Genomic DNA, 24,234 nt, shown 5'->3' with positions numbered 1-24,234 from the left:
GCCCTCACACAAACATACACAGACGGGAATACTGAGGAAGTCTCAGCTGTGATCCATCATTGAGGGACCGAAAATTATGATACCACAGAGGGAAAGACAGGCAGCGAGACGGACCAGGAGGGGAAAAAAAATGCTCACACCCATCACAGCGTACACATTTGAAGAAAGACAGTTGAGTCTCTGTATCGCCAACTCAGAGAACCCGTCGGGTCATAAAGACTCGAAAAGGGACATAGGACCAGGTAGCGCTCTGATAAACTCAGAATTTTAAGTAATCATTTTAAATAAATTCCTGCATTATATTTTTGCCCAGCAAATATTGATTGAGAAGTAGCCTAGTCGCTTCTTCCTCCAGTTAATCCACTCGCCCTCTGGAGGATCCAAATTCTCCGTATTTGTGTGTGCGAGAAGCCACAAAGGCATTTTGTCATGTTTATTCCCTCGTTTTATTGCCTGTGTGTGTTTAACTTTGTAAACATCCACCGGGCAGAGTGACAGGGGCGTATTCTCGGGGAGGCGTGACGATAAATCAACACCGGCTGGTATGAAAGTGTCGTGAGATTTGTTTAGTCCTAAATTTACCCTCGGTGGTCGGAAGCGTGCCGACACGTGAAGGAATCCTACCTGCTGTTTGAGCTCATGAACCAACCCGTCCTTCTCCCTCTTCAGGGCGGCCACTTCTTCTTGGGTTTTCTTCTTCTTGGATGAGGAGAGCTCCAGCAGGGCGATGTTGGCGTCCTTCTCGCTAATAGCAGCTAGCAGCGCCTCTTGTCTGCACACAAAAACACGGAGGTTAAGAACATCTCGAGGGGTCGGAGGAACTCATTGAAGGAGGTCAGCCAAATTGAACTTGACCAATGTTTGTTCCAAAGATTCAAAAAGTGCAAAGTCAGGGGATGTTTTTTGTGCCCAAACTTATAAATCATATAGACTTAGACTTAGACTCATATAGCATAAATAGAAAGGGCCGTTAGCGTCAACTGTCAACAAGCAAAACATGTGCTGTCAACAAGAGAAGCAAACAAAGCTTCGGTTAGGTGATCACAAAGCTCGGTTTCCTTTTTCATTTGTGACCCCCGCGACATAAATCATACAGATTTGTATGTATAAAGACAAAAGCCTCAAAGAGCAGACGTGCAATTATACGAATCCGCCCACGACTCCCCTTTTGCTGCAAAGTCATGCGTTTATTCCTTCCAATATTTTTTTTTTTGTTTCAATTTGGAACACGCGCTAGTGCGTGCGTCGCTGCGGCAGCGACGGAATGCGGCGATGAGAGTGTCTAAATGAAGACAGATTACACGTTTCGCCTGGGTGAGGGCCCGCGGATTCTTCGGTCAACCTCGCTGACCGCGCTGTCAGTGTCCCATCATGCATCTGTGCTGCGGCGCTCATTAGCTAGACAGGAGCTGGACACGCTTAAGCCACGATTGATGGATCAATCCTCCTGATGATTAGTTTGCTTTATGAAATTATTAAAAGGGAATGAATGGGAATGGCTCTTGAATTTGTTTATGCAGTTTGCAAACTCTACTAGTTATTAATTTAGACCGACTAATCGACAACAAACCGATTATCTAATTAATCGCCTTGTATTTTAATAATCTAGTCATAGAGACATTTTTTATTTTTTTAAACAAGATTGTCCAACTCTTCTGATTTCAGGCTCAAATTTCTGAAAGCAGACTGACTTGTGTGTTTAGTCAAAAAAAGAGATTTGCAAATAATCTGCTTTTACTTTGGCTAACAATGTTTTTTGTATTGCTTAATTGTTGTTTTGTTGTTTTTTAATCACTAAAAGAACAAAAATAATTGGTTAAAAACAGTAACGGGGGAAAAAGGGTTTTATTACACTTTAATTTAAATGCAAATAAAATTATAGCAGATTATTCGATTAATCGATAGAATAAAAAAAATTCAGAATATTCAATTAATTAAAATATTCAATAGTGACAGCTCTACACTGAAGAGACGAGAACCATCTAGAAGGACAACCATTTCTGCAGCACTCCACCACAAAAACGTTTTGACGTGAATGCCAGGCGTCATGTTTAGAGGGAAACCAGGCAAAAATAATTGATTCTATTTTAGGATGAGGTCGTTATGTAAAATGTGGAAAAAGGCTGTGAATATTTTCCCGATGCACCATCTTTGACGATGTAATGCTAAAATCTCAAAACTCATGTTGCTATTTGCAACATTGTCTCAACACACAACAGGATATCTCATTTTCAACTAAATCTGAGATTTACCCGCCTGCTCACAACGCTTTTAAACCAAGGTGATAAAAACAATATTTATTCCAGATGTCTTCATGGTGGGCCTCTCTCTCTCTATCTTCGTACAACACACCCCAATTTTTTTCCTCATCTCTTTCACCTTCACCGATCCTCCATCACTCGCTCTATCGCTCACCCCCTCCGCTAGCAATGGAGACAAGCGGCATTCTTTCCGTCGTTTTGGCGCTCGTGCGCCATGATGTCATCGCGGCGGCGACAAGGCAGATAGTAAACAGACGCGCACAAGCGCAACCAGGCACCTGACCTCCACCCCCCACGCACACGCACGCACACATGCGGGCCCTTCTCCATCCTAACGCCACTTAAAGCCTCTCACTGTATCGGGGACGGCTAATGGCCGACGTTAGATCCCAAACCTTAGCGTGTGCTGTCTTATCTCCTCCGATGCTGTCACATTGCAGCAACGGCGAGCGTGTGCACGAGTGTCTAATCAAGTGAGAGTTCAATGTCTGCAGTTATGATAGCGTGGCTCCCTTCGTGGGTTACTTTATATTTGTGCGAGTCCATGCGCTGTGAGATTGGCCAGTCTCTGCGTAAGACAAACACTCTGTTAAAAATAATCCTCTCTCGCTCTGTGACTATATAGCCCCGTTTTACACTGGAAAAAGCCCCTGATGGAATTGTTGGGTTACAAGCTCATTTTGGGAAAGGGGAGGTTTACATCCATATGGCCATGTGGAGATATTTTATAAGCACTATTGTGGAATGAGAATATCGGTTTCAAGTGTGCCCGTGAATTTGACACGCAGCAGATGAGAGAGTTGTAAACAACCGTGCCGAATTGAAATAGTTCAAAAGAATATTAATAAAAGGACTGAGCGTGAAAATGTGCCACTCAGCTGTCAATTGTCAATCAAATACGATTAACAACAACTTGGACGATGGATGCTATTTTGTCTAGCATATGCTTGGGACAAGGAAAAATGCATTTTTGGGTTGTCGGCTTAGCTAGCTTAGCTAGCTAGGTAAATGCATGTCGCGGAAGATAATCACTGAAGCGAATGAAGGCGGTCAAGTTCTTAATAGCGAGGGAGGCACGACTGGACTCCAAATTGGGTTGCTAGGAATCGTTTTAGCCACACCCCCACCTAAAAAAATCTGATAATCGTAAATGGTTAAAAAATAAAAGCTTCCTAGTTCTCAGTCCCTTAGCAATTATCTTAAACATGTACATTATGTGTTTTCATTTCACAGGGCCTTTAATTGGTCAGAATTTTTTTTATTTACCTTTTATGTATTGTTGTACAAAAACAAATATCAAAAAAAAAAAATCGTGTCCATAGTAAGTAAATGTGAGATTAAATTGAGGGACAAGAACTTCATTGTTTTATGAAACTGTATAAACTCTTTTGAAAAAAAATTAAGTGGTGTGCTGTGAGGTTTATTGAATTTTAAAAAAATATAAAATATATACTTTTTGATGAAGCACAGCTGTGTGGCGCTGAGGGATGCGACCACCTGAACGCAAGCTGAGGTCAGAGCGGCGGTGGCGGCGGCAGATGGTGGAAAAATGAAAGCGGCGGGCAGAAGCGTCTAACTTTGACGTGGATGGGAGGGGGTGGGGGGGGCGCAGGTGATGACCACTAAGATGTGTGCTTTTCATACAGCAGCTAATAAAACACAAATTTAGAAGCACTGTGGTGTCAGCGGGAGGGCAGAAATATGGAGGATGGAACGGGGGGTGAAAAAAAAAAGAAGCGAGGGTAATTAGATGCAGGACCCACAAGCTCAAATCCATACCCACACCTGAGCCATGATCTACTTTGTGTGCAAGGATTCAAATTAATCCCTTTCAATAATTCCTCCCAGGCATCATTAAAGCCACCAAATGTAAATACAGAGGATATAATTTAACATTGAATGTGATTAGTTAACACAGCCACATTTCCAATTATGGGAGGGTGTGCACACTTGTGCAACTACATGAGCTCAGTTTATTTTTACTTGGTCTCTCAGAAATGTTGTTTTTCATTTGCAAGTTATATGTCACACTGATTATTTTTTTGTATATCACCCAAACGATTTGAAAAGGGGTGTGTAGACTTTTTATATCCACTAACACAGGCCAGACATTCCTAAAGAACAAGCCCTCATGACACGTCAGAGCGACTCTCGTGAAACATTTGTCCGTTTGGCCATATGTGCGGCATCAAAGCAAAAGCAGTCAATAAAAAAAAAAAAAAAAAACATTTACTACTTCTCTCCTCTCTCTTTTTGAACCGCTTAATGCTGTTATCGGGAAAACTGATCAACTCCTACCGCAGCTGTGCTTTAAAAAAAAAAAAAAATACTTTAAATTCCCATTGGAGGTTCATTTTAAAAGTCAGCCGAGGGGATCGTTTTACATATAAAAAAAAAACGTGGGATGTCTGGAATTATCGTTCTAAATGCCCCCACAGGCTAATATTTACCCTGCCAATGTGTTTAATTGTACTTATTAAAAGCTCAAAATGTACATGAGGAGCGCCCACGTCGACTTGTGGGCTTTTCCATTTAATCGAAGGAAATATTTTTTTGCGTCGCATACCGGTCAGTGACAGACGACTGCGAGACCGTCGGAGACTTTTGGCAAAGGTGAGCGAGTGGAATTAAAAGTGTGCGAGCGTTAAGAAGGGAAAGCTCCCTCAAAGAGCTGTTGTACATCACAGAGGCTTAAAGAAAAGACGGCACACACACACACACACACACACACACACACACACTGACAGGGGAGGGAATAAACTGCCTGGAGGATTTGGAGAGAAAACAAATCAAAGAGACATGAAGGGGGAGAGAGAGAGAGAGACGGCGAGCCGGGGAAGCGGCGCAGTAGGGAAGCGTGGTGGAGAGACAATGCCAGCGTGTTTGGTGAGAGAGAGCGAGACAAGAGAAGAGGGCAGGTGGGACTGCTGCGTGACAGAATGAGGATCTGATCTTGACACATTTCCCCCCATTTTCATCTCACTCCTCGCCCCCTCCCATCCCTTCTCCCTTTGTTCACGATTCTGTCTTCCCTTTCGCCCAGGCGTACTTTTTTTTTTTTTTTTTAACGCACACACGAAGACGCATACTGTGACTAATAGGAAAGGTGTAAAATGCATTAGCAGGGGTCTGCTGGAGTTTGCACTTTTGATGGGACCACACGTGCAAATGCACACCCGAAAGGCTTTGAGGAAGCGAACCAATGAAGAAAAAAAAAAACTGTCAGCAAAGTGGCAAAATATGGCAGAATCCGCCAGTGAGTTTAACTGCAGTAAAGGGAGACACGGTGGCCATCTTGGATTTTGGGAGGTTGGCAAGATTTTTACGAATGGCCGAACAGCATGGTAACCGATAACAAATTCCAAATAATATAATAATAACAAATTCATATATACAATCACAAATTCCAACATAAAACAAAGACAATTCAACCCTCGCTACGCCCAGCCGCACCAAAATTTGCCGATTCTATTAGATAATTTTTTGAAAAATAGTCAAACGTACAACAATAGTTGTGACAAACATTACAGAGTTAAGAAATTGATTGGTCAATAAAATTGGCTATCAGAAACTTATTCTGGCAAATATTATAATGGGAATCGTTTAGGCTCTAATTATTATTGCATTTTATTCCGATTACTCGATTGCTTTCCTTAAATCCTATAAATAATCCACGAAAACTTCAAGTACAGTATCTACAAAAGCTTCAGATTCGGATCCTCTGGCCTTTCGCCACTCCATTTCCCCTCCATCTCCTTTGAGTGGAAGACACACAAATCATCAAAAAGCACAGAATAAGCAAAAAAAAAAAAAAAACCAAGCGTACGCGAGAAGGGGGGGAAGACACCAGCCACACTTTGAGCTAGTAAGACCGAGTGTCAAACGGCGCGGCCCCTTTTAGTCGCACTAAGCTCCCGACAAGCCCGCAACAAACACAACGCGCGTTGCCTCCATTTGGCACTCGGTTATAATCTCATTGCTGTCTGAAGGGATCAAAGCGCTTGTCTCGCTTCTATAATATGTACATACATGCATGTGTGTGTCTTCCAAGCAGTCACGCTTTCTTGTCTGTTTATGCGCACCATTCGGTCTGGCCGCCGGTTTTATTTACACGGGTGACACGCTTTGACACGTTGTTAGCATAACGTAAAGCCGGTATGAATCTGCGCACATGCACAAAAAAAAGAAAAGGGAAACGTGTATGTGGTGAATAGCAAAAACACGTGCTATTGATTTCGCACAGCATGGGGTGACAATAGCGACGGAAATACATACGGGCGCTAACGACATATACAGGCCGTCGCGCAAGAAGCTATAGCCACGGACAAAAAAGACGTAAAGGAAGGCGGGAGAGGGACGTGAGAAGCGCGCGGGGGCGGACTGAAGGAAAGCCTCGGAGAGTGATGGAGAGGAAGACGGGATGAGGGAAGGGACGGAGGACAGTGGAAGCTGAGAAGGAGCGTCGGAGGAGCGATAAATTACATTTACAGCATTAGCCTTGAGGCATCAACATCACTAGTCGAGTGGGAAAACGGGGGAAACTTGAGCATCAGGATAGGTTGGAGTTTAATTGCACTTGTTAGACTCAAAAGTGTTACGATTGTGCTTAAAAGTTAACTTGGCAACATTTATGACATATTGCTATTTTTTTTGTCTGTCTATTTTAGTATTTAAGTTTACAACAGAGAAAAGAAAACAATTGGGAAAAAAAAATCTGCAAAAAAAAAAAAAAAAAAATCGGTTGATTTTTGCAGATTTTTTTTATAGTTTGTCATTTTTAACATCCTGCTAGCAAATCAAAACAAGATTTCTTTTGTAGTTACTCAAAAAATATCTTCCTGTTTTTGGAAAACTTTCATATCACATATGACAACTATGCTATTAGGCTAACGGAATTCTACCAGGACATGTAAACGTAGTGCCTTGGCAAAAAAAATCATTTCCAAGGTGGCAGAATTTTTTCTAGTCTAATTTGTAGTGTCAAGTCCCTTTTACAAAATAGCGCACAACCTTTGTCTGAAAACGACCTAATTATGCCATTTTATTTGCCCGCGAAAGCATACAAGAACATTTTGCCTCACCACTAACAACAACCCTGGAAGCCACACTGCCAAAAAAACCATCAAGCGCACCCGTTGTTTCATTTTCCCAACACTCTCCATGGTGATAAATTGTCTTTTTTAACATTACAATCTCCAGAACAACCTTGCGCAAATAAACACAAATCGACATCTCGCTGCTTTTACGTCTCGGAACATTTGCCCCGGCGAACAATTTCTGATATTAGCGCTCGTAAAAAATGCTACGCGCGCCTTTCTGTGATGGCAAAAACAATGACCCATAAATTAAAATCCTGTGCACGGGCTGTTAAAACCTCATTGCACGCGTGAAACATCATGAAGTGCTTAGAAGTTGAATACATATATAATTCAGTCTTAAAGAATGATGGATGAACAGAAGGAGCTGGGGAGACAGCGATGGGGGTAATATAATTTCAAGCGCACGCTTTTGTTGGCCGGACTCGGTTATCTTTGGACAGCTGTCTTTCTCCCTCTTTGCTTTCGCTCGTTTTCCCGCTGCCAAGAAACACTTCAATGCTCATTTTCGTTCATTTGACTATCCTCCTTCCCACTTCCCCCTCGCTAGCAAAGCTACAACTCGCTCGCTGATGACATCTTGGACGTGTACAGTTTGGAAGAAAAGTGAGACAGAATGTCACAGATGCACTGCCTGAGCATGTGTGTGTGTGTGTGTGTGTATGTGTGTGTGTGCGCGCTAATATATTCTAAGCCTGTCCTAGAACCCGCTGAAAGCTCGGGTATCATATATCATGTCTAACAGAAACATTAAACTTTACACCAGTGTTAAATCGGGCAACAAATCAGACATCAAACCTCAAAGAGTTATGGTCGCCTGTGGGCGCACTTTTTTTTTCACGCACAGAGATGAACACGGGGCGACGCAGGCACGAATCGGAGAAGGCCAGTGGCGTCGTGCGCATCATATAAGTCAATGGAAGACAGCTAGAGAAGTGAAGCGAGTGATTGAATTAAAAAACTATAATCCATTACGGTGGAGCAACACAGAGACGTAAAGTTACAATAGTCACTGGCATGTATTCTTTATCCTCTGCAAAGAGAGACTACTATTAATGGAGCTCATCTCCATGTGCATGTTTGTGTTATACTGCCCCGAGTGGCCAAGGTATATACACCAGAGAGAGCAGCACAATGTCCACAGAATTGAAGCAAAAATAATTAGGTTAAAACTGTATTAAGGCTGCGAGTATTGATTATATTCAATTATAATTGAAAAATATTTTAAAAAAGGGTTTTCTAGATTTTTCTTTGCCTTGTTGTCCACTTTTACGGAGTTCATAAATTAAATAATATTTCACGCCGAGAATCTAAGAATGTTAACATTTGGACAATTTTAAATTAAAAACAAGATTTTATTTAAAAAAAAATCTATTTGTGGTCAATTTATCGATTAATCGTGCAATGGACTGTCAAAGCGCATGCTCATTTATGTGACTGTGTCTTCCCATGATGCCACAAAAACTCTGGCTTTGTGCTTCTAGCTCAAGTATTGTTCCAGTCCATGTAAATCCTCAGCGGTGTAAGACCGCTGGACTCCTCTTGGCTTATGCAAGACCGTCCATTAATGTTGCATTAAAAGTAAGCCCGAGTGGACGTCTGCGTATGCAATCAATCATATGAAGAGCTCTCAAGTGCTACATGCTTACTGCATTAATAGTCTACTTAACTCTGCGGCTTTAAGGGGCAGAGAGGAGATAAGATGGAGGTTAGGTGAGAAAACCCCACGAAAAACAGAGGCGCTAATTCTGAATTCAAAGCCGAAATTCAAATTCTTACTTCATCTCCAGGACCTCTTCCAGGTGCTTTCGCCGTTCGGCCCGCAGGGCAGTCAGGTGACCTTCCTTCTCGGCTAGTGACAGCTGAGTGGATGACAGCTTGGCTTTCATCACCTCTAGCTCTTGTTTCACCTTTTCCATGGCAACCAGCAGGTCCTCCACCTGATGCATACACATAGACGTATGGTGGCTTGGTCGTCGAGTTTTTGCGCAGAAATTATTTTTGGATGTTAGTCTATAATATAGCCTCTCCTGGTGTGTCCGTGTATATATATAACTGCGGGCGTTTTCAGGAATGTTTTTACATGCATTAGCCGAAAAAGGCTTTGGGCAGTGTGACCTCTAGGGGGCGCCAAAAATCAGTTGGCAATTCACGTTAATATTAATAAAATAATAAAAGTTAATATGCGGATCTTATTTCTCGTTTTGCATCGGGAAAAAAAAATCACAAAAACAGACATCATGCCCCTTTTTCTTCCAAAAAATGGAAAAAAAAACAGTAATGTCGGCAGCTCTTGTTACCTTTGACCACCTAAAGCCAGTCGTGCTGAGTTCACTATTAGAGAGCTGCGTGCAAAGAGGGGAAAGAAAAGGGACGAACAGACGGAAGAAGTGGAGGAAAACGTGACAGCCCACAAGTTAAAACAATAAAAAGAAAGGAAGGAAAAGCGGTAAGGAGGAAAGAGAGAGAATAGAGATGCTTCAGTCAAGTCATTGAATACAGCAAAAAGTAATGAAACACACAAGCTCCATTGTGAATTCCAAGCACAGGTGGGAGGGGTGAACCCTGAGGGATGGAGAGAGGAATCCTGAGTGGAAAAAGAAGGAACTGCAGAGAAAAATGACAAAATCTGACAGGTGGGGTGTGTCAGGGGCTTGCCACAAAGCCTCCACTGACCATTAATGACGAATGTCTCGCTCAAAATGTCGCCTGGGTTTTGGTGCGGTCAACCGCTTTAGCTGGGTCGGTTCCTTGACACACAAACATGCCACTCAATATATGGCAGAAGGCCTCAGGATTAAATTTTTTTGTATTTTTTTTTACACCCCCCCATTCATAATAAAAAAATGCTGATAAATATTCAAAGTATATCACGTAAAATATACGTACAATATATACTGAGGAAAATAAAAAATCTGAAATGGAAAAAAATCTATGAATACGTGAGATTTCATCCATCCATTAAAAATTTTAATTAATAAAAATTAAATATATGCTATATCTAATATATGTCCAATATGCGAAAAAAAAATGCCAAAAGAAAAATAATGAAAAATCAGCAAAATCCACGAGTGCCGAACGACAAATACGCAGAGGTCCACTGTATGTATAAGTTGTAATATCACCAATCACCATTAGATGGCAGATATGTCTTCGTTTCACTTACAGTGGGTCTTTACTGCCCAATACTACAACATTAAGTGCCGTAATATTTTTTTGCAGGTTCAGAATGACATGCAGGACAAACATAGCACAGTTCCTCAATAATATTCAAATTTCGAGTGAGTTAAATATTGTGAAAAATGTACGCAATGAGTTCTTCTTGCTTATATTGCTTGCGGTGGTTAAAAATAGGATGTTGGTAAAATAATCGTGTTAAATTTTAAGGGACAAAAAAAATCAAATTCGATTATTTTTCCTTTCGTTTCTCTGCTTCAACTACATTCGCAAAAACAACCACGCTCCATTGAACGCTTTGCTTTTGCAAGGCCCCTTTTGACCGACTCATTATTGTCTCTGTCTCCGCCGTGATTTTATAAATCATAGCGGCAAGGCCTAATTGCGGTGACACGCTCGTAAAAACAAAAAAAGAAAAAGAGAGGAACATAAAAATATTTATTTTCCCGTGTCTATGCAAAGAATCCAAGAGTCCGTCTGGCCGCCACTGAATGTGATGCTGTTTAAAGAGCAGCTAAAAAATTTTCAGTCGTGTTTATGTGCGTTGGAAGGAATGTATGTCGTGTACATTGAACGCTGTTCTGTACATTGCCGGTTTGTGCAAAATGGCCGAATTACTGTTGACGTTGGGCCATGTTTGCGTTTGGCTGTCTTCGGCCACCACTTGTCATTTCTGTTCCGTGCTTCTTCGCTGAGGCGTTCAAAATCCAGGACACCGCGTCCAACCTCAATTAAAGAGGCCACTTCTTTTTTTTTTTTTTTTTTGGGTTAAGTGTCATGGCAATACATTGGAAACAAACTCAGAGATGAACACGTTTTTTTCCATGCAATTCTGCCCAATCCTTCTTGTGTGCTATTGCTTAGCTGTTTATTTGTTTTCGTCACTAAACAAACATAAATAATTGGTTAGTAGCGCGACTCTTTTTGAGGTCATGTGAACGGACAGTATTTGTCAGCGTCTATCAAAATCAAGCTTAACATTTCCCAACCTTTGTATTCCAGCTCTTGCGCAAGAGGCCTTAATGTCCACTCGATGAGGCTTACGTGTATCAAAAAGCAACAAACACGGCCGTATCATTACCGACTTTGATTGCGAGTTTGGACTCCGATCCGCCGCTGAATATAATTGTCCAAATAATCCGTATTTACCGTGACGAAGCGTGTCAGCGAAATGCGGCAAAAGCAAAACGACTCTCTGGTGTTTGCTTTAAAGTCTGTCTACGGGACGGCCAACATTTCGAGGCAGTAATAACAATGGAGTGCGAACGTTTTTGCCAACAGCTACACGGCGCCGTGTTTTCTCAGGGCAGTATTCAGTATGTTGCTCTTTTTTTTTTTTTTCCCAACACTTGTCAAAACTTGCGCAGCCTTTTGAGGAACATTTTACATCTCCAAGGCCTTGTTAAGTCACTCGCCGAACGATGAGCGGACTTCGACTACTCTGCGGTTACATCTCCTAAACGCTTCCTCCTGAGCATCCCCGAGCAGCATTAGCAGCTTTTCTGGCTCCTCGCCGGAGATAAACAAGGATAACGCACAGGCGATCCGATTGGCACAAAGCTGTTTGTGTGCTGCCGGGGAGGACAAAATGGAAGTTGTTCTTGAAATAGGGATGTTTACTAAACGAGGAGTGACTGGGCAAACACGAGGCCGCACCTGAATGAGCTCAGTTGGCACATGTGCGCCGCCGTTAGCCACATTTGGCACGGCCATTTTGAATATGTCAGCCAAGAAAAAAAAATAATTCAGTGACACGGAGATAGCTAGTACCTGTTTCTCGGCGTGTGTGCGGGCGTGCTCCTCCTGAGCGAGCACCAGCTCCCTCTCGGTCGTGATCTGAACGCTTTCCCTAAGGGCCTCCTCGAGCTCCTCGATGCGCTCCTCCTTGGAGCGTATGGAGTCCTGCAACACACGTGGACAAAATTTTTTAAAATGTCACATGCAGTGCCAGCAGAGTGATCGATGTATTTTCATCCGTGGAAAGCTTGGACTTGACTTTGGCGGGGACGCTGCATTTGTAAGTTGAATTTTTTCTTCAAACTGCATCAATGGAGTAATAAAACAAAAATACTGTAAAAATCACACACTGTGTATAATGTGCTTGCCCCAAAAATCACGCTCCAACCATTTTTTTTTTGTTAAATACGATTGTAATTCTAAGTGTCTTAATAGTCGGAAAAATACGATTTTAAATTCGAGTTAAAAAAAATAAATAAATGAAACCACACAAACCACCTGGCAAACCCTCCAAACATTTTGTTCTGAAAACCCCAATGCAGTGACTTTAAAATCAACTTGCTAAAGTTTAAAGTGCAAAACATGACAGCTTCTCACGTCAACTGACAGGCAAAAAGTTTCACTAAGACACATCAGTTTGCGCTTAAATCCGATTAAACCGATAATCTCCTCCCCCTGAGTCTTTGGAATTCAAAATTACGCCTGAAGGGTTTTTAAAACAAAAAATGATGATGCGGCATTTTGGAATTGAATATCTTCTGAGTCCAGGTCCAGATGTAACATGACTCGGAGTCTAACTATGCAGAATGAGTTGGACCTAATTCGATTAATCGTCTCTTATTGTGCTGAATCAAATTTACTCAGATTTCACTCGCCGTCTGACTCGCGACGATTCCGAAATGAAACATCAGTTACGGTTACTTCCTGAGTCCCGATGCTTGGAGTCACACAAGTGAGAATTGTCATCTGCCTCTAATCATGGGAGGCCGCTAACAATTCCGGGAAGAGTCGGGGGTGGGGGGGTGACTAGGAAAGTTCAAGGGGACAAGTCAGAAGAAAGTGAAGGACACTTGCAGAACTCTTCAATGCCGAGATGCTGCGGCTGTGCAGGAAGGCCCGTTTTAAAACCCGCAACATTGGCTGCATAGCTCGGCGTGGGCGAGTGTGTGCATCGGTCCTTTGCTTCTCTTGTCACCTCGTTCCGTGTCAATCATCCTCTGCGGATACCCGCTCGCGCATACTCCCCGAGCTGCATCCAGTGTGTTCGTGTCCACGATTGCGTTGCCTGTTTGACATTGCCCAAGGCGGCTCCCTGTCACATTTTGACACGTTGCCATTGTTGTGATAGCTCCGACATTTTCAAGGTATAGGGCCGGAAAGTGGATAGGAGGAGAAACTTTTTCTCCCTCGCTTAAACTTTTTTCCGGTTCTCCCCTCCCCCCCCTTTCGTACCTTTATCTGCTGGGAGCTCTCGTTCAAATTGTCCTCCAGTTTCTTGGCCTCCTCCATCAACTGGGCGTTCTTGCTCTTCTCAAGTTGCTCCTTGTGCTTCAGGTTGGCCACCTTCTTGGATTGATCCTTCATCTGCCTGCATGTACAAAACACACAAAGTCAGTTAGGGCTGATGCCAACGGAATATTTTTAGAATCATCTATTGGATTGATTGATGAGCCTATTTGTTATTATAGCTGTGACTTTGAGTGTGTATGGTTTCAAAGGGTGGTGAGTGACTTGGGTGTCAATGAATGAAACTATAGAGCAAGGATACTCTTACGAAAAGAAAAAAATGAAACCAAAATTGAAAAGTATCTTTAGGGGAAAAAAAAAACCCACTTAAAAATTTTTAAAATAAAATTACTTACAAGGTGGTGACTGGTGAGTGACATGGGTGTCAGAGAAATAAATTAAAAAACAAATTCAACTGATGCAAACCTGTTTTTTTTTCAAAACCTAAATCCAACCCTCTTCATGATAAATGTTTTTTTTAACCCTTTGACGTCACCTTTCACATAAGTAGACACCTGCTCCGTTCCGTCTACACAACAGCTGCTACTCTCACCCAATAATATCCCTTTTGTCCTCAACAGTATGAAACTTTTGTACGTCTGACCTACACAATTGTCTGACGAGACAAGGTAAAAAAAAAAAAGACCGGAGGGAATTTTGTCATGGAATCAGCAGGCCCAGTGGATGGCGAAAGGGTTTAATCCCCCCCCCACGAGTAAGCCGCCTGGAAGCCATTGCGCCTCTGTCGCAAGCCTATCGGCTATCGCAACCGGCTTGTCTTGATCGAGACCTTTAATACGCGTGCACACATACTTGCAGCCAGCTTGGCTCTAATGCCAGGAAGCTTTAACAGCTTACACGGAATCACGGCTCGGGATGAAGGATAAGAAACACAAAAGGTCTGCGAACGACCACACAGGCGGGCGTTGACTCAACTTTTTGTGTCGAGAAGTGCTGTTTGTGAAATGATGTGTAAGGTAGCTCGGCTTGCACCGTGTAAATGTTAGCATAACTTCTTAGCGGATTGTAGAATAACAGATTTCTCACTTGCCAGGAAGCCAGAAGACCTGCAGTGATGGGACTCCAACAAATACTCATTGTTAGATTAGCAGCAGTTAGCGTTAGCATGCTATTGTTAGCATTCAAGATATAAGAACTGGGGGACGGTTTTCCTATTCAACAAATACTCATTCTTAGATTAGCAGCAGTTAGCATACTATTGTTAGCATTCAAGATATAATGCGATAATAGGGGGGGGACGGTTTTCCTTTTCAATTGGTGGCATGACCCGGATCGTTTTTAACTCACTCTCGCCTGTCACCGAAAGACCCAAAAAAAGAAAACTAAAAGACACATGCTAAATCTGATCCGCACCACCTTTCCACGCATGGATGCACGCATGTTTTCAGTATATTTGGGAATATCTTTCCAAGCCGTGTGTGTGTGTAACAGGTCATAAACAGGCAGGAATGTTCCTATTGGAGAATGTCCAGGAAGCGTCTAGCATCCATCCAACTTCTCCGACCCCCCTTTCTTTCACGCAACATTTACTGCACGTATGCGAGGGTGCGCATGTGGACTTGATTTTTTCAGTCGGGCAATGTTCCCTATTGACCCAACACTCTAGTTTCATCTTGATTTTTTTTTTTTATCCTGCTAATCACTTGTTTTGCTTGCATCTAGTTTGCTGCTTGTAGATCACAAGGCTCAAGGCCTTAGATGACGACTCCACTGCCCGCACCCACTGAAGCTTTTTGGTTCTTTCACCATCCACTTAGCGACCACAGCAACCGGCAAACAATTGCCACATTTTTCACCAAAATGCCCTCTGCCAGGCTTTTAAAACTTGATAATTTGACTCCCACAGGACTATAAAACACACCCCGAACATTGGAGCCAATCCTACATATTTATCTAATGTTACTCTTTCATTACAAGTTTCAGAATGCAAGGAATGTACTCTTAAAATCCGCCTTAAGTGATATTGAGTCCAAACACTGGCCGCTTTGTATGGCATCAAGCTTCAGACCACACATATTTCAGTTACACGTGTTCATTTATGCGCATCTACGCTCACGCAAACATGGTGGCCCGTGTGCCAAACAGTCTATGCGAGGTGTTAATGTAAACACGAGCATAAGCTAGTTGACAGCACTTTGAACTTGATTGAACCACAAAAATCCCAGATACATTACTCGCAACGCTACAAGCGGGTCCAAAAACTTCCCTAAACTCACCAACATTAGAACTTTTCTACCTCCTTCATTAGCATGCGGCTGATATTCAGGGGGCCCGCGTGAAGGTAATATTAATATTGCATTTAGAGTCCCGTATAAATATTTGATCAGAAATACTCAGAGGACTCATGTATGTTTACTGCGCACAGTTCACACAAAATTAACATCAAGGATTTCCTTTTAACGACTTGGAATTTCACTTTTTCTTTTACAAAAAAAACAACAACACTGATGGTGTTGGTTTATAACAGTGAAAGAAAGTATCTGAAAGTTAAAAGCTTATATTTGCCTGCTTCTTTTATAGACATGGATGAAATGCAGCAGGGTAAAAAAGGTAACAAAGAAATAAAAAAGGCAAACTGCTAAAGAAACAATAGTTTCAACATTTAATTCAGTGATTCTTTTATGTACCACTAGAGGGCGCCCCCATACAACTACCGGGTATTCCTACCGCACATTTGTTGACAGATTTTACTGTTCATATTTTGTCCACTAGGAGGCAGTAAGCTTTTGATTATTTGGAATGAATGAATTTAAAAAAAATAATCATTTTGCAATTTTTGTTTCCGTCTTAAATGTCGATACGTCTTAGGACATTAACAATGACGTAAGTTTGTCGGGCCATACGAAATGCTTAGACGGTGGCCCAACCAGGCCAATACGAATTTAATTGATAAATATGACGACATCAGCAGTTTGTAACACTAACTCTGAAGGTCGCTTCAGGACAAATCGTACACAGCACTGCTAGACTAGCTCATTCCGATGTTCAACAAAAATAAAAAAAAAACTCAAAATCTCATATTGTTTGAGTTCCAGCTCCTGAGCGTGAAATTAGTGGTGCGTTTTTGTAGGGCTTAAATAGATGAGATAAAATGCGTTTAGTAGCTTTGAACACTTTGTTCAAGGGGTTTTGTTGCTGTTGGACAAGTCCAGATGAGCTTTGCGCTAAATTGCGATAACAGCCGTTTGCTTTCATGCGCAGGTATTTAATTTCCAGAATTTGGTTGTTTCTTAGAGGCATGAAGGTCATATTGAATTTTCCCGACTTCCCCTTGTTTCTCCGAGATCTACTTTGAGTATTTTCTATTGTGCTGTAAAAAGGTTTGAACTTCTTAGCGCCACTGTTCCCTGGCCGTCTTGTTTTGGTGATTCAACTCCAACTCTAAAGGGAATTCAAAAAAAAAGTTGCTTTGCTGGGTAAGCGACTGAAGAGTTCATTTTTTTTTTTATTTTTTTATTTTTTGGGTACGCGACGAGCCTCCTGTTTTGATGTGAGGAACTCCTCATCCTCCGCCAAACGTCTGACATCAATGTTTCTGCGGCTCCAAAAAAGAATTGTTTTGTTTCTTTGTTCCTGCGGTTGCTTTGAGGTCCTTGTGTGACTCGTACTTAACGCAGACGTGCCGCCCGGAGGATTTGCGGGCTATCGGCTGATTGTAGCACACGCTTGCTCGCTCTTGTACTTCTCGTGTTAATTGTGTGACTGCTGAGGAACATAAAAGCATTTGCAATAATGCTGAAAACAAAACCTTTCTACTGTTCTGCTCATTTTCTGTGATTTTTTTTAACTTCTACTATCCAACAAAAACAAAATTATAATTTTCAGATACACACGCTATGAGTGACTCCGATTATTCCATTAATTAATGAATGAATCAGAGACAATTTTACTTGCTTTAAAGTGTATAAAAATATTTTGACCTCTAATACTAATTATTAGCCAATAATTAAATTAATTAATTCATAATTAATAATTAATTAAATTAAAATAACTTTTCGTTCATTTATTTTCTTTATTCAGTGATTAAAAACAACTAAACATCAATATTTATCACACTAGAATGATTATATTCCAAAGTAAACGATTTGACTAAACACGAACGATAAATCAGTCTGATTTTGTGCAGGACGAGAGAAATTGAAGATTTATTACTTTCAAGAGCCTGAAATTAGAAGATTTTGATAACATTTACTTAAAAAATATCTCTAAATGATTACTCTATTAAAATACAAGGCTTTTGATAATCGATTAATTGATTAATTTTGACCTAAGGTGCACTAAATATCCTTAAATCTTCTAAAACTTGATCTTTTGGTAGCAACAATTAGTTGCAAGTATTCATCCACAAACATGATCATAATTCTATTAAAATTTTAGCATGAGCAGGATGGTAGAACAGTACGAGACTTTCCTCCTCGAGGGAGAAAGTGATGCGACAAAGTGAGAAGCCGTCAAAGTCAAAAGCCTCGCGAAGCCAGCGAGACATGACGGGAATGATTAAAAAGCAGAGTTTACGACAAGACCGAGGACAAGAGCTAGGATGACGAGAGCGGGAAAAAAAAGAAGGCATGCCGTATACTAACCTCGAGGCAAGACTTGGCGGCGAGGCGTTGCGTGGAGAAGATGAAAGAAAGCCAAAGAGGGGAAAGGTGAGACGGGAAGTGAGCACGAGGTTGATCACACAAAGACAGAAAGTGAAAGTGAGACAGGTGCACAGACATCATCGCACAGACATTTTGCAGGCAGGACGGAAGGCGGAACGGCGAAACAGGCAAACGAACAAAGTTCATCTTTTCCACTTTTAGCTATTTCACCCAAGTTAGCTAACTGCTAATGTACGGTAAAACATTTTTTAGAATATTTTAAGAAATTTACGCGCCCAAAAAATATCAAAGCAATTTTAAGAGTCTCATTTAGTGTTTTGACTTGCTCAAAGTGCCTCCGCTGACAAACTTCTTTCATTTTTTTTTTCCGATTCTTTTAAATCGTCTCCATCCTCACGCTCGTCTTTCCTTCCTCTTGGTCGTCGCTTGTCTCGCTTTGTTTTCCACTCCGCTGTCCAAATCCTTTATTTTGGCCATCATGGCAGATTTTTCAGCTCCATTTCCCCCCAGTGTGAAGTCACTCAGTCTGCTCCAATTACCATCCTAGTTACTGAAATAAATAGCCCGGCACTGTATTATACAGCTGGATTTACACACGCGGGAAGGTCGATGATTGCTGGCCTGGTTGAACCCGCGTGCGAACTTTTCATCATCGGCATTCGACGCTGCCAAGTCATACAGCGGACGAGTGGAAATGTTCCACCTGGGCTAATTTTTTACTGTACATCGGAAAACCATCGGCGATCATCGATTACGATCGTGAGCAGGAAATGTTCAATCACGTATTATAATACAGAGACATTTATTTGGACCCAGAACAAAGGTTTTCCAACAATGTTCTACACTTTTTAATAGCCAAAGCCACACGGACCGTCCATTGCAAAAGTATTGGGACAGTATAAGAAGATATTTGAGGTTACGACCAAAAGGGAATTGACCTTGCTGTTCCAATACTTTTGAAAGTCACCTTGGCAGAGTTCTACGTTCCCAGAACCAGTCCTGTTTGCGTTCACCGCGACGCTCAGACGAAATAAATCTTTAAACATACACAGCTAAACCCCCCACTAATTGGACGTCGGCGGCTGCTGAATTATAAATAGCCAATTTTTTTTTATTTTTTTTTCCGGTCGGCCAGACGTGGACACTTTGAAACGAATGTCCCCGGAATCATTAAGAGTCATTAGTTTTACTGCTTTCAAAAAGGACATGGAAAGAGAGGAGAGGTTGCAGTGGGACCTAACGAGTAAGTGGACACGGATGATGAAAAAGACGTCTGGCCTTTGGATCAACACTTTTTTTCTATTCCTGCGTGATGTTTTTTGAAGCCGTTCCAAATAGAGCCTGTCAGTGTACACAACACAAAGATACGCAAGTGGGTACAGTGTTAGAAAACTGGACAAAAGAAAGTCACACAGAAGTGATTGTTAGGAAAAAAAAAATCATCTGTAGTTAGTTGCAAGTCAAGCATCCCGAGCTAAAATCAAAGAGTTGCATCAGTGAGAACAAAGAGTGGCAGGCTGCACAGATCGAGACTTTTTTTTTTTTGGGTGTCAGGCAACAACTCGTGTTGACGGCCCACATGTGGCGCGAGAAAGTTTCTTCTCGGGAGAACAGTCACAATATTTAGATTTCGAGAAAACTTGGCTCGCTAGTGTGCGATACTGCAACTCTAATGGAGGTCATTAGTGAATTCAGCTGCGTCCCATAAGGAAAAAGGCAGCCATTTTTTTTTTTTTTTACTTTTATTTCTGTATTTCCGGAAGGCAAACTAAATTATTATTTTTTTATTATTTTTATTATTCTCAAATTATTATAATTAATTTATCGTATTTTTCAGACGATAAGGCGCACCGATTATAGGATAAGAATAGGTCTATTTTTGTAAAGTTCCATAATTAGTTATTTTTCAACTTTCGATATCCATACAGAAGACGTGCTTGTCATTTTTTTGAGAATATGAAAGAACTTTAAGTGCGCCTTATAGTCCGAAAAATACAGTAGTCATTTTTATTTTTGTTTATTTAATTTGACTCATTTGCTGTCCCGATTTATTCCCCTAAATGTGCCCCCTTAAGATGGAAATTTCCCAAAATAAACCTGTTCATTGAAGACTGCGCCTTATAATATGGAAAATACAGTTTTTCAAATGCATGACAACTTCAATTAATGTTGTTGTCCGTACAGGAAGGATGGGAGTCAACTTTTTCCAAATGGGAGGGAACGCTGGCATATCCCGACCTCCGACAAGCAAAAGTGTTTTATTTGGGTTTCGTGCAACGTCCCCAAAATGATTGACAGGGCCTCCATCCACTCACGTGCCCAGGTAGTCCCACACCAGCCCCCCCATTGGCTGCTGAGAGGCAGCTGGGGGCGGGGCCTGTTTTGGCGGCTGCTGAGAATGCCACAGATGGGAAGCGGAGGGCTTTCTGGTGTGCGTGAGATGGTCGTGTGCACAAATGTATATTCGCACGTGATTTAAAAAAAAAAAAAAAAAGAGACGGGCGATGACAGATGTAATAAAATTAAAGGGAAGGAAGAAGAGGAGAAGAAGCATAATTGAATGAATTTGCAGGATAAGGAAGTTATTGACTTCAGCGTAGGCAGAAAGTGGAGGAAAACAAAATTGGGTTGTTTCTGATATCAACTGATGATTTAAACCGGGAAAGACTGGCATTTGGTTTATCGATCCGATTTTATGAAGCCTTTCTTCAGTGATTTACGTTTTACTTCCCGCTCACCTCTCCAGCTCGTGGATCTTTTTCTCCTTGTCGTTCTTCTCGTTCTCCATCTCCCTGAGGATCTCGAGGAGCCGCTCCACCTCGGCTTGAGCCTTCCCGGCGTCCTCTTTGTGACGGCTCACTTCCTGCTCCAGGTCGGAGATACGTTGCGAGAGTTCGGCGCTGGCCGCCGACTCCGCCGCCGCGCTCTGAGCCTGCGACCGGAAATAATTACACCAAATAAACGGGAGGAGGTGAGCGGCAACTATGGAAACGAGAAGTTCAATGAGTTTAGGCAGAAGGGGAATGAGCCAAGAACAACATTTGTGTTGAGGACGACTTGTACACGAGTTTAACGAGGCAGAAAACACAATTTGCGAGGGCGATGAATACAAAAACGATTCATTGAATAACGATTCTTCACACCGTTATGGACAACAAAAGATACTCCAGGAAATTTCATCAAAAAAAGAAATCCTTAAAGTTCCTAAAAAAATGAAAATAAAGGCACTCTATTTTAGCCACGCCCCCTCCCGAAAAAAATAGTTCAAAGAGTTTGACGCTATTTAGAATAAATCTCCAAATTCACACTACTGACACGGAATATTTGCCGTTACAGTAGTGGCATTGTTTTTCCGCACCGGTAACTTTCCCAAAAAGAAGACACACAAAGAAAAAATAACCGCAAGTTCAAACCAAAAGTTATAACAGCTGCGAGAGTTTCCCTGAAGCAAATGTTGCTCTTGGGACACATTTTTGTGTATGCATATACACGCGAGTGTGTGTATGTGTGCCCACAAATTAGAAACCTTATTAGTTTTGGAAGAGCACAAGCGATTTTACACTTTTTTTTTTTATTTTTTTTTTTATGTGGAGAGTAAATGTTTGGGAGTCTGACAATATAATGGGCAGATGTGTGCGCAAGAGAAGACAAATAAAAGAGGAGCGTGTCAATCAAAAAACTCTACATAAGTCTGCCTTATGTCCTCGACAACACAAAGAGACAAACTTGAACAAAACACACATTTGACCACTGACCTTTTTGAGTTGATTCTCCAATTTGATGCATTCCTCCTTCTTTTGCTCCAAAGAGATCTCCATGCTCTTCAGCCGGTTGTCCTTCTTCAGAGCCGAAGAGGCCAGAGAGGAGGCTTTCTCTTTTAGGTCCAAAACTGACGCCTAGGGATGCAAAAAAAAAAAAAAAAAGGTAGGAAATGACTAAATACTTTTAGATATTGTGTTTTTTGGATTATTAGATGCATTGGATTAGAAGGTAAACCAGACTGAAAACGTAAAAAAAACAATAGCTGATAAAAAGGCGATTAACCGATTAATCAATTTCACGTGCGCCTTGAAAAAAATTGAGGGAAATGACCAAATAGTTTCAGATTTTTTTTTTTTTTTTTTACTATAAGGTGCATTAGGTTAGAAAGCAAACAAGCACAGCAAATAAGTCAACATTTATTAAACATCAAAACATAGGCTGATTGAAGGCGATTAACCGATTAATCGATTTTAAGTGCGCCTTAAAAAAAGGAGGGAAATGACCAAATAGTTGAAGATATTGTATTTTTGGACTTTAAGGTTTGTCAGGTTAGAAAGCAAACAAGCACAGCAAATAAGTCAACATTTATTAAACATCAATACATAGGCTGATTAAAGGCGATTAACCGATTAATCGATTTTAAGTGTGCCGTAAAAAAAGGAGGGAAATTACCAAATAGTTTCAGGTATTTTTTTTTTTTTTAACGTTAAGGTACACCATGTTAAAAGGCAAACCAGCACAACAAATAAATCAACATTTATTCGACATCCATACATAGGCGATTAACCGATTAATCAATTTTAAGTGTTATAGTCCGAAAAATATGGTAACGATAGCCTGACTCAAATCATTACAGCTGCAGATGATCTTCATTTTCAGAAGGGAAAAAGACATTTCCATCATAATATACCAGAGCGTGACCTTTCAACCACTTAGTCTTCCTTCCTTTCCGCAAGAACCTGCTCCTTGCATCTTAGTCATAACTGTGAGAGGAAATAAAAACCCCAATCAAAATAAACGTGTATTTTTATCCTTTGAGGTATTCGTCTCGAGTCAAGATTGTGACTCATCATCCCCCTACTTTCAAAACTTTTTTTCCCATGACCTGACTCCCTCCCCACCTCATTCTTCCCACTGGATCTTTCCATGCGTGAAGTCCATCTCCTTTTTTCCTTTTCGGTCTTTGCAGCAGTGATAGAGACGCGTCCATCGCACGGGAGGGGGAGGCACCGAAACGTATAATTTTACACTCGAGCGATTTCGCTAAAAGCCAGACTGCAGATGATCGTGTTTGGTCAGAGAATACTTTTTGCCGTTTTACTCTCATTATCCAGTCTTTAGGTATGTGTGTGTATATGTTGCTGTTGTCAGGCAAACCCCACACGGGCGTTTAGGAATGCTTATTTTCTCCCGTGTATATCTGGAAATTATACAACTAGACATTAACGGGTTTTTATGAGCCCACAACATACTAAAAGAAACCACAGACTGTAACGCAAGTCAGAGAAGGTGAAATTAACCACCCTGGCCTTTTATTTATTTATTTATTTTTAAACAATAACGTACGTATTTTTGTGCAGTGTTTGGGTGGAGTTCGTCTTTTAAAAGGTTTTGATTATAACTACTCAACACGTCTTTTGACGGGTGGTTTAAAGGGCAGCATGTGTTTTGGAGATATATTAAAGACGCTGTAAAGTGAATACAGAGATTTGTTTTTAGGAATGTTTGAGGATAATTGTGGAGAACTACGGGAGTAAAAAATTTTTGGAAACGCCCTCTAATTCAGGCGTGTCAAACTTATTTTTGTCGCATTGTACTCATAGTTTCCTTCGGAGTGCCGTTATGACTGTCAGCGCTTTTTATTATATACAGTATAGGCTGCACAACAAAATGATGAGGAACTAGCTTCAAAATAAAAAATAAAAAAAAATGTTCAAATATTTGAAAAAGATTAATGCAATAAAAAATTCCTAGGAATAGCTGTCGTTCTTAAAAGTACAATATGCAATTTTAGTATTGACACAAAGTCGATGCACAATTTGTCTTTGCGGGCCACATAAAATAATGTGG

The 24,234-nt window shown here is 41.2% G+C and overlaps 1 protein-coding gene across 13 annotated transcripts in view; it reads right to left on the bottom strand.

Moving 5' to 3' along the window:
* LOC125992524 (ELKS/Rab6-interacting/CAST family member 1) overlaps positions 1-24,234 on the bottom strand; it is a 52,798-nt gene that overhangs the window by 11,539 nt on the left and 17,025 nt on the right. For 3 of the 13 annotated variants that reach the window (XR_007489663.1, XM_049761640.1, XM_049761645.1), the window contains 7 exons: positions 22,158-22,298; positions 21,141-21,334; positions 18,382-18,393; positions 13,724-13,859; positions 12,305-12,436; positions 9,137-9,297; positions 625-772 (listed from right to left, as the gene is read on the bottom strand). Coding sequence is in view for 10 of the 13 variants with exons in the window: in XM_049761640.1 (XP_049617597.1) it covers positions 625-772; positions 9,137-9,297; positions 12,305-12,436; positions 13,724-13,859; positions 18,382-18,393; positions 21,141-21,334; positions 22,158-22,298 (924 nt within the window). In the remaining 3 variants the exon portion in view is untranslated. Of the gene's footprint in view, positions 1-624; positions 773-9,136; positions 9,298-9,657; positions 9,703-12,304; positions 12,437-13,723; positions 13,860-18,381; positions 18,394-20,717; positions 20,829-21,140; positions 21,335-22,157; positions 22,299-24,234 lie in introns of all 13 variants that reach the window. The other 10 variants (XR_007489664.1, XM_049761641.1, XM_049761646.1 and 7 more) reach the window with 5 other exon arrangements.

Source organism: Syngnathus scovelli, chromosome 22 (genome assembly GCF_024217435.2).
Source record: "Syngnathus scovelli strain Florida chromosome 22, RoL_Ssco_1.2, whole genome shotgun sequence".
Taxonomy (NCBI): Eukaryota; Metazoa; Chordata; class Actinopteri; order Syngnathiformes; family Syngnathidae; genus Syngnathus; species Syngnathus scovelli.
Note: the sequence above shows the minus strand (reverse complement) of the source record. Positions and strands in the feature narration are given on the sequence as shown.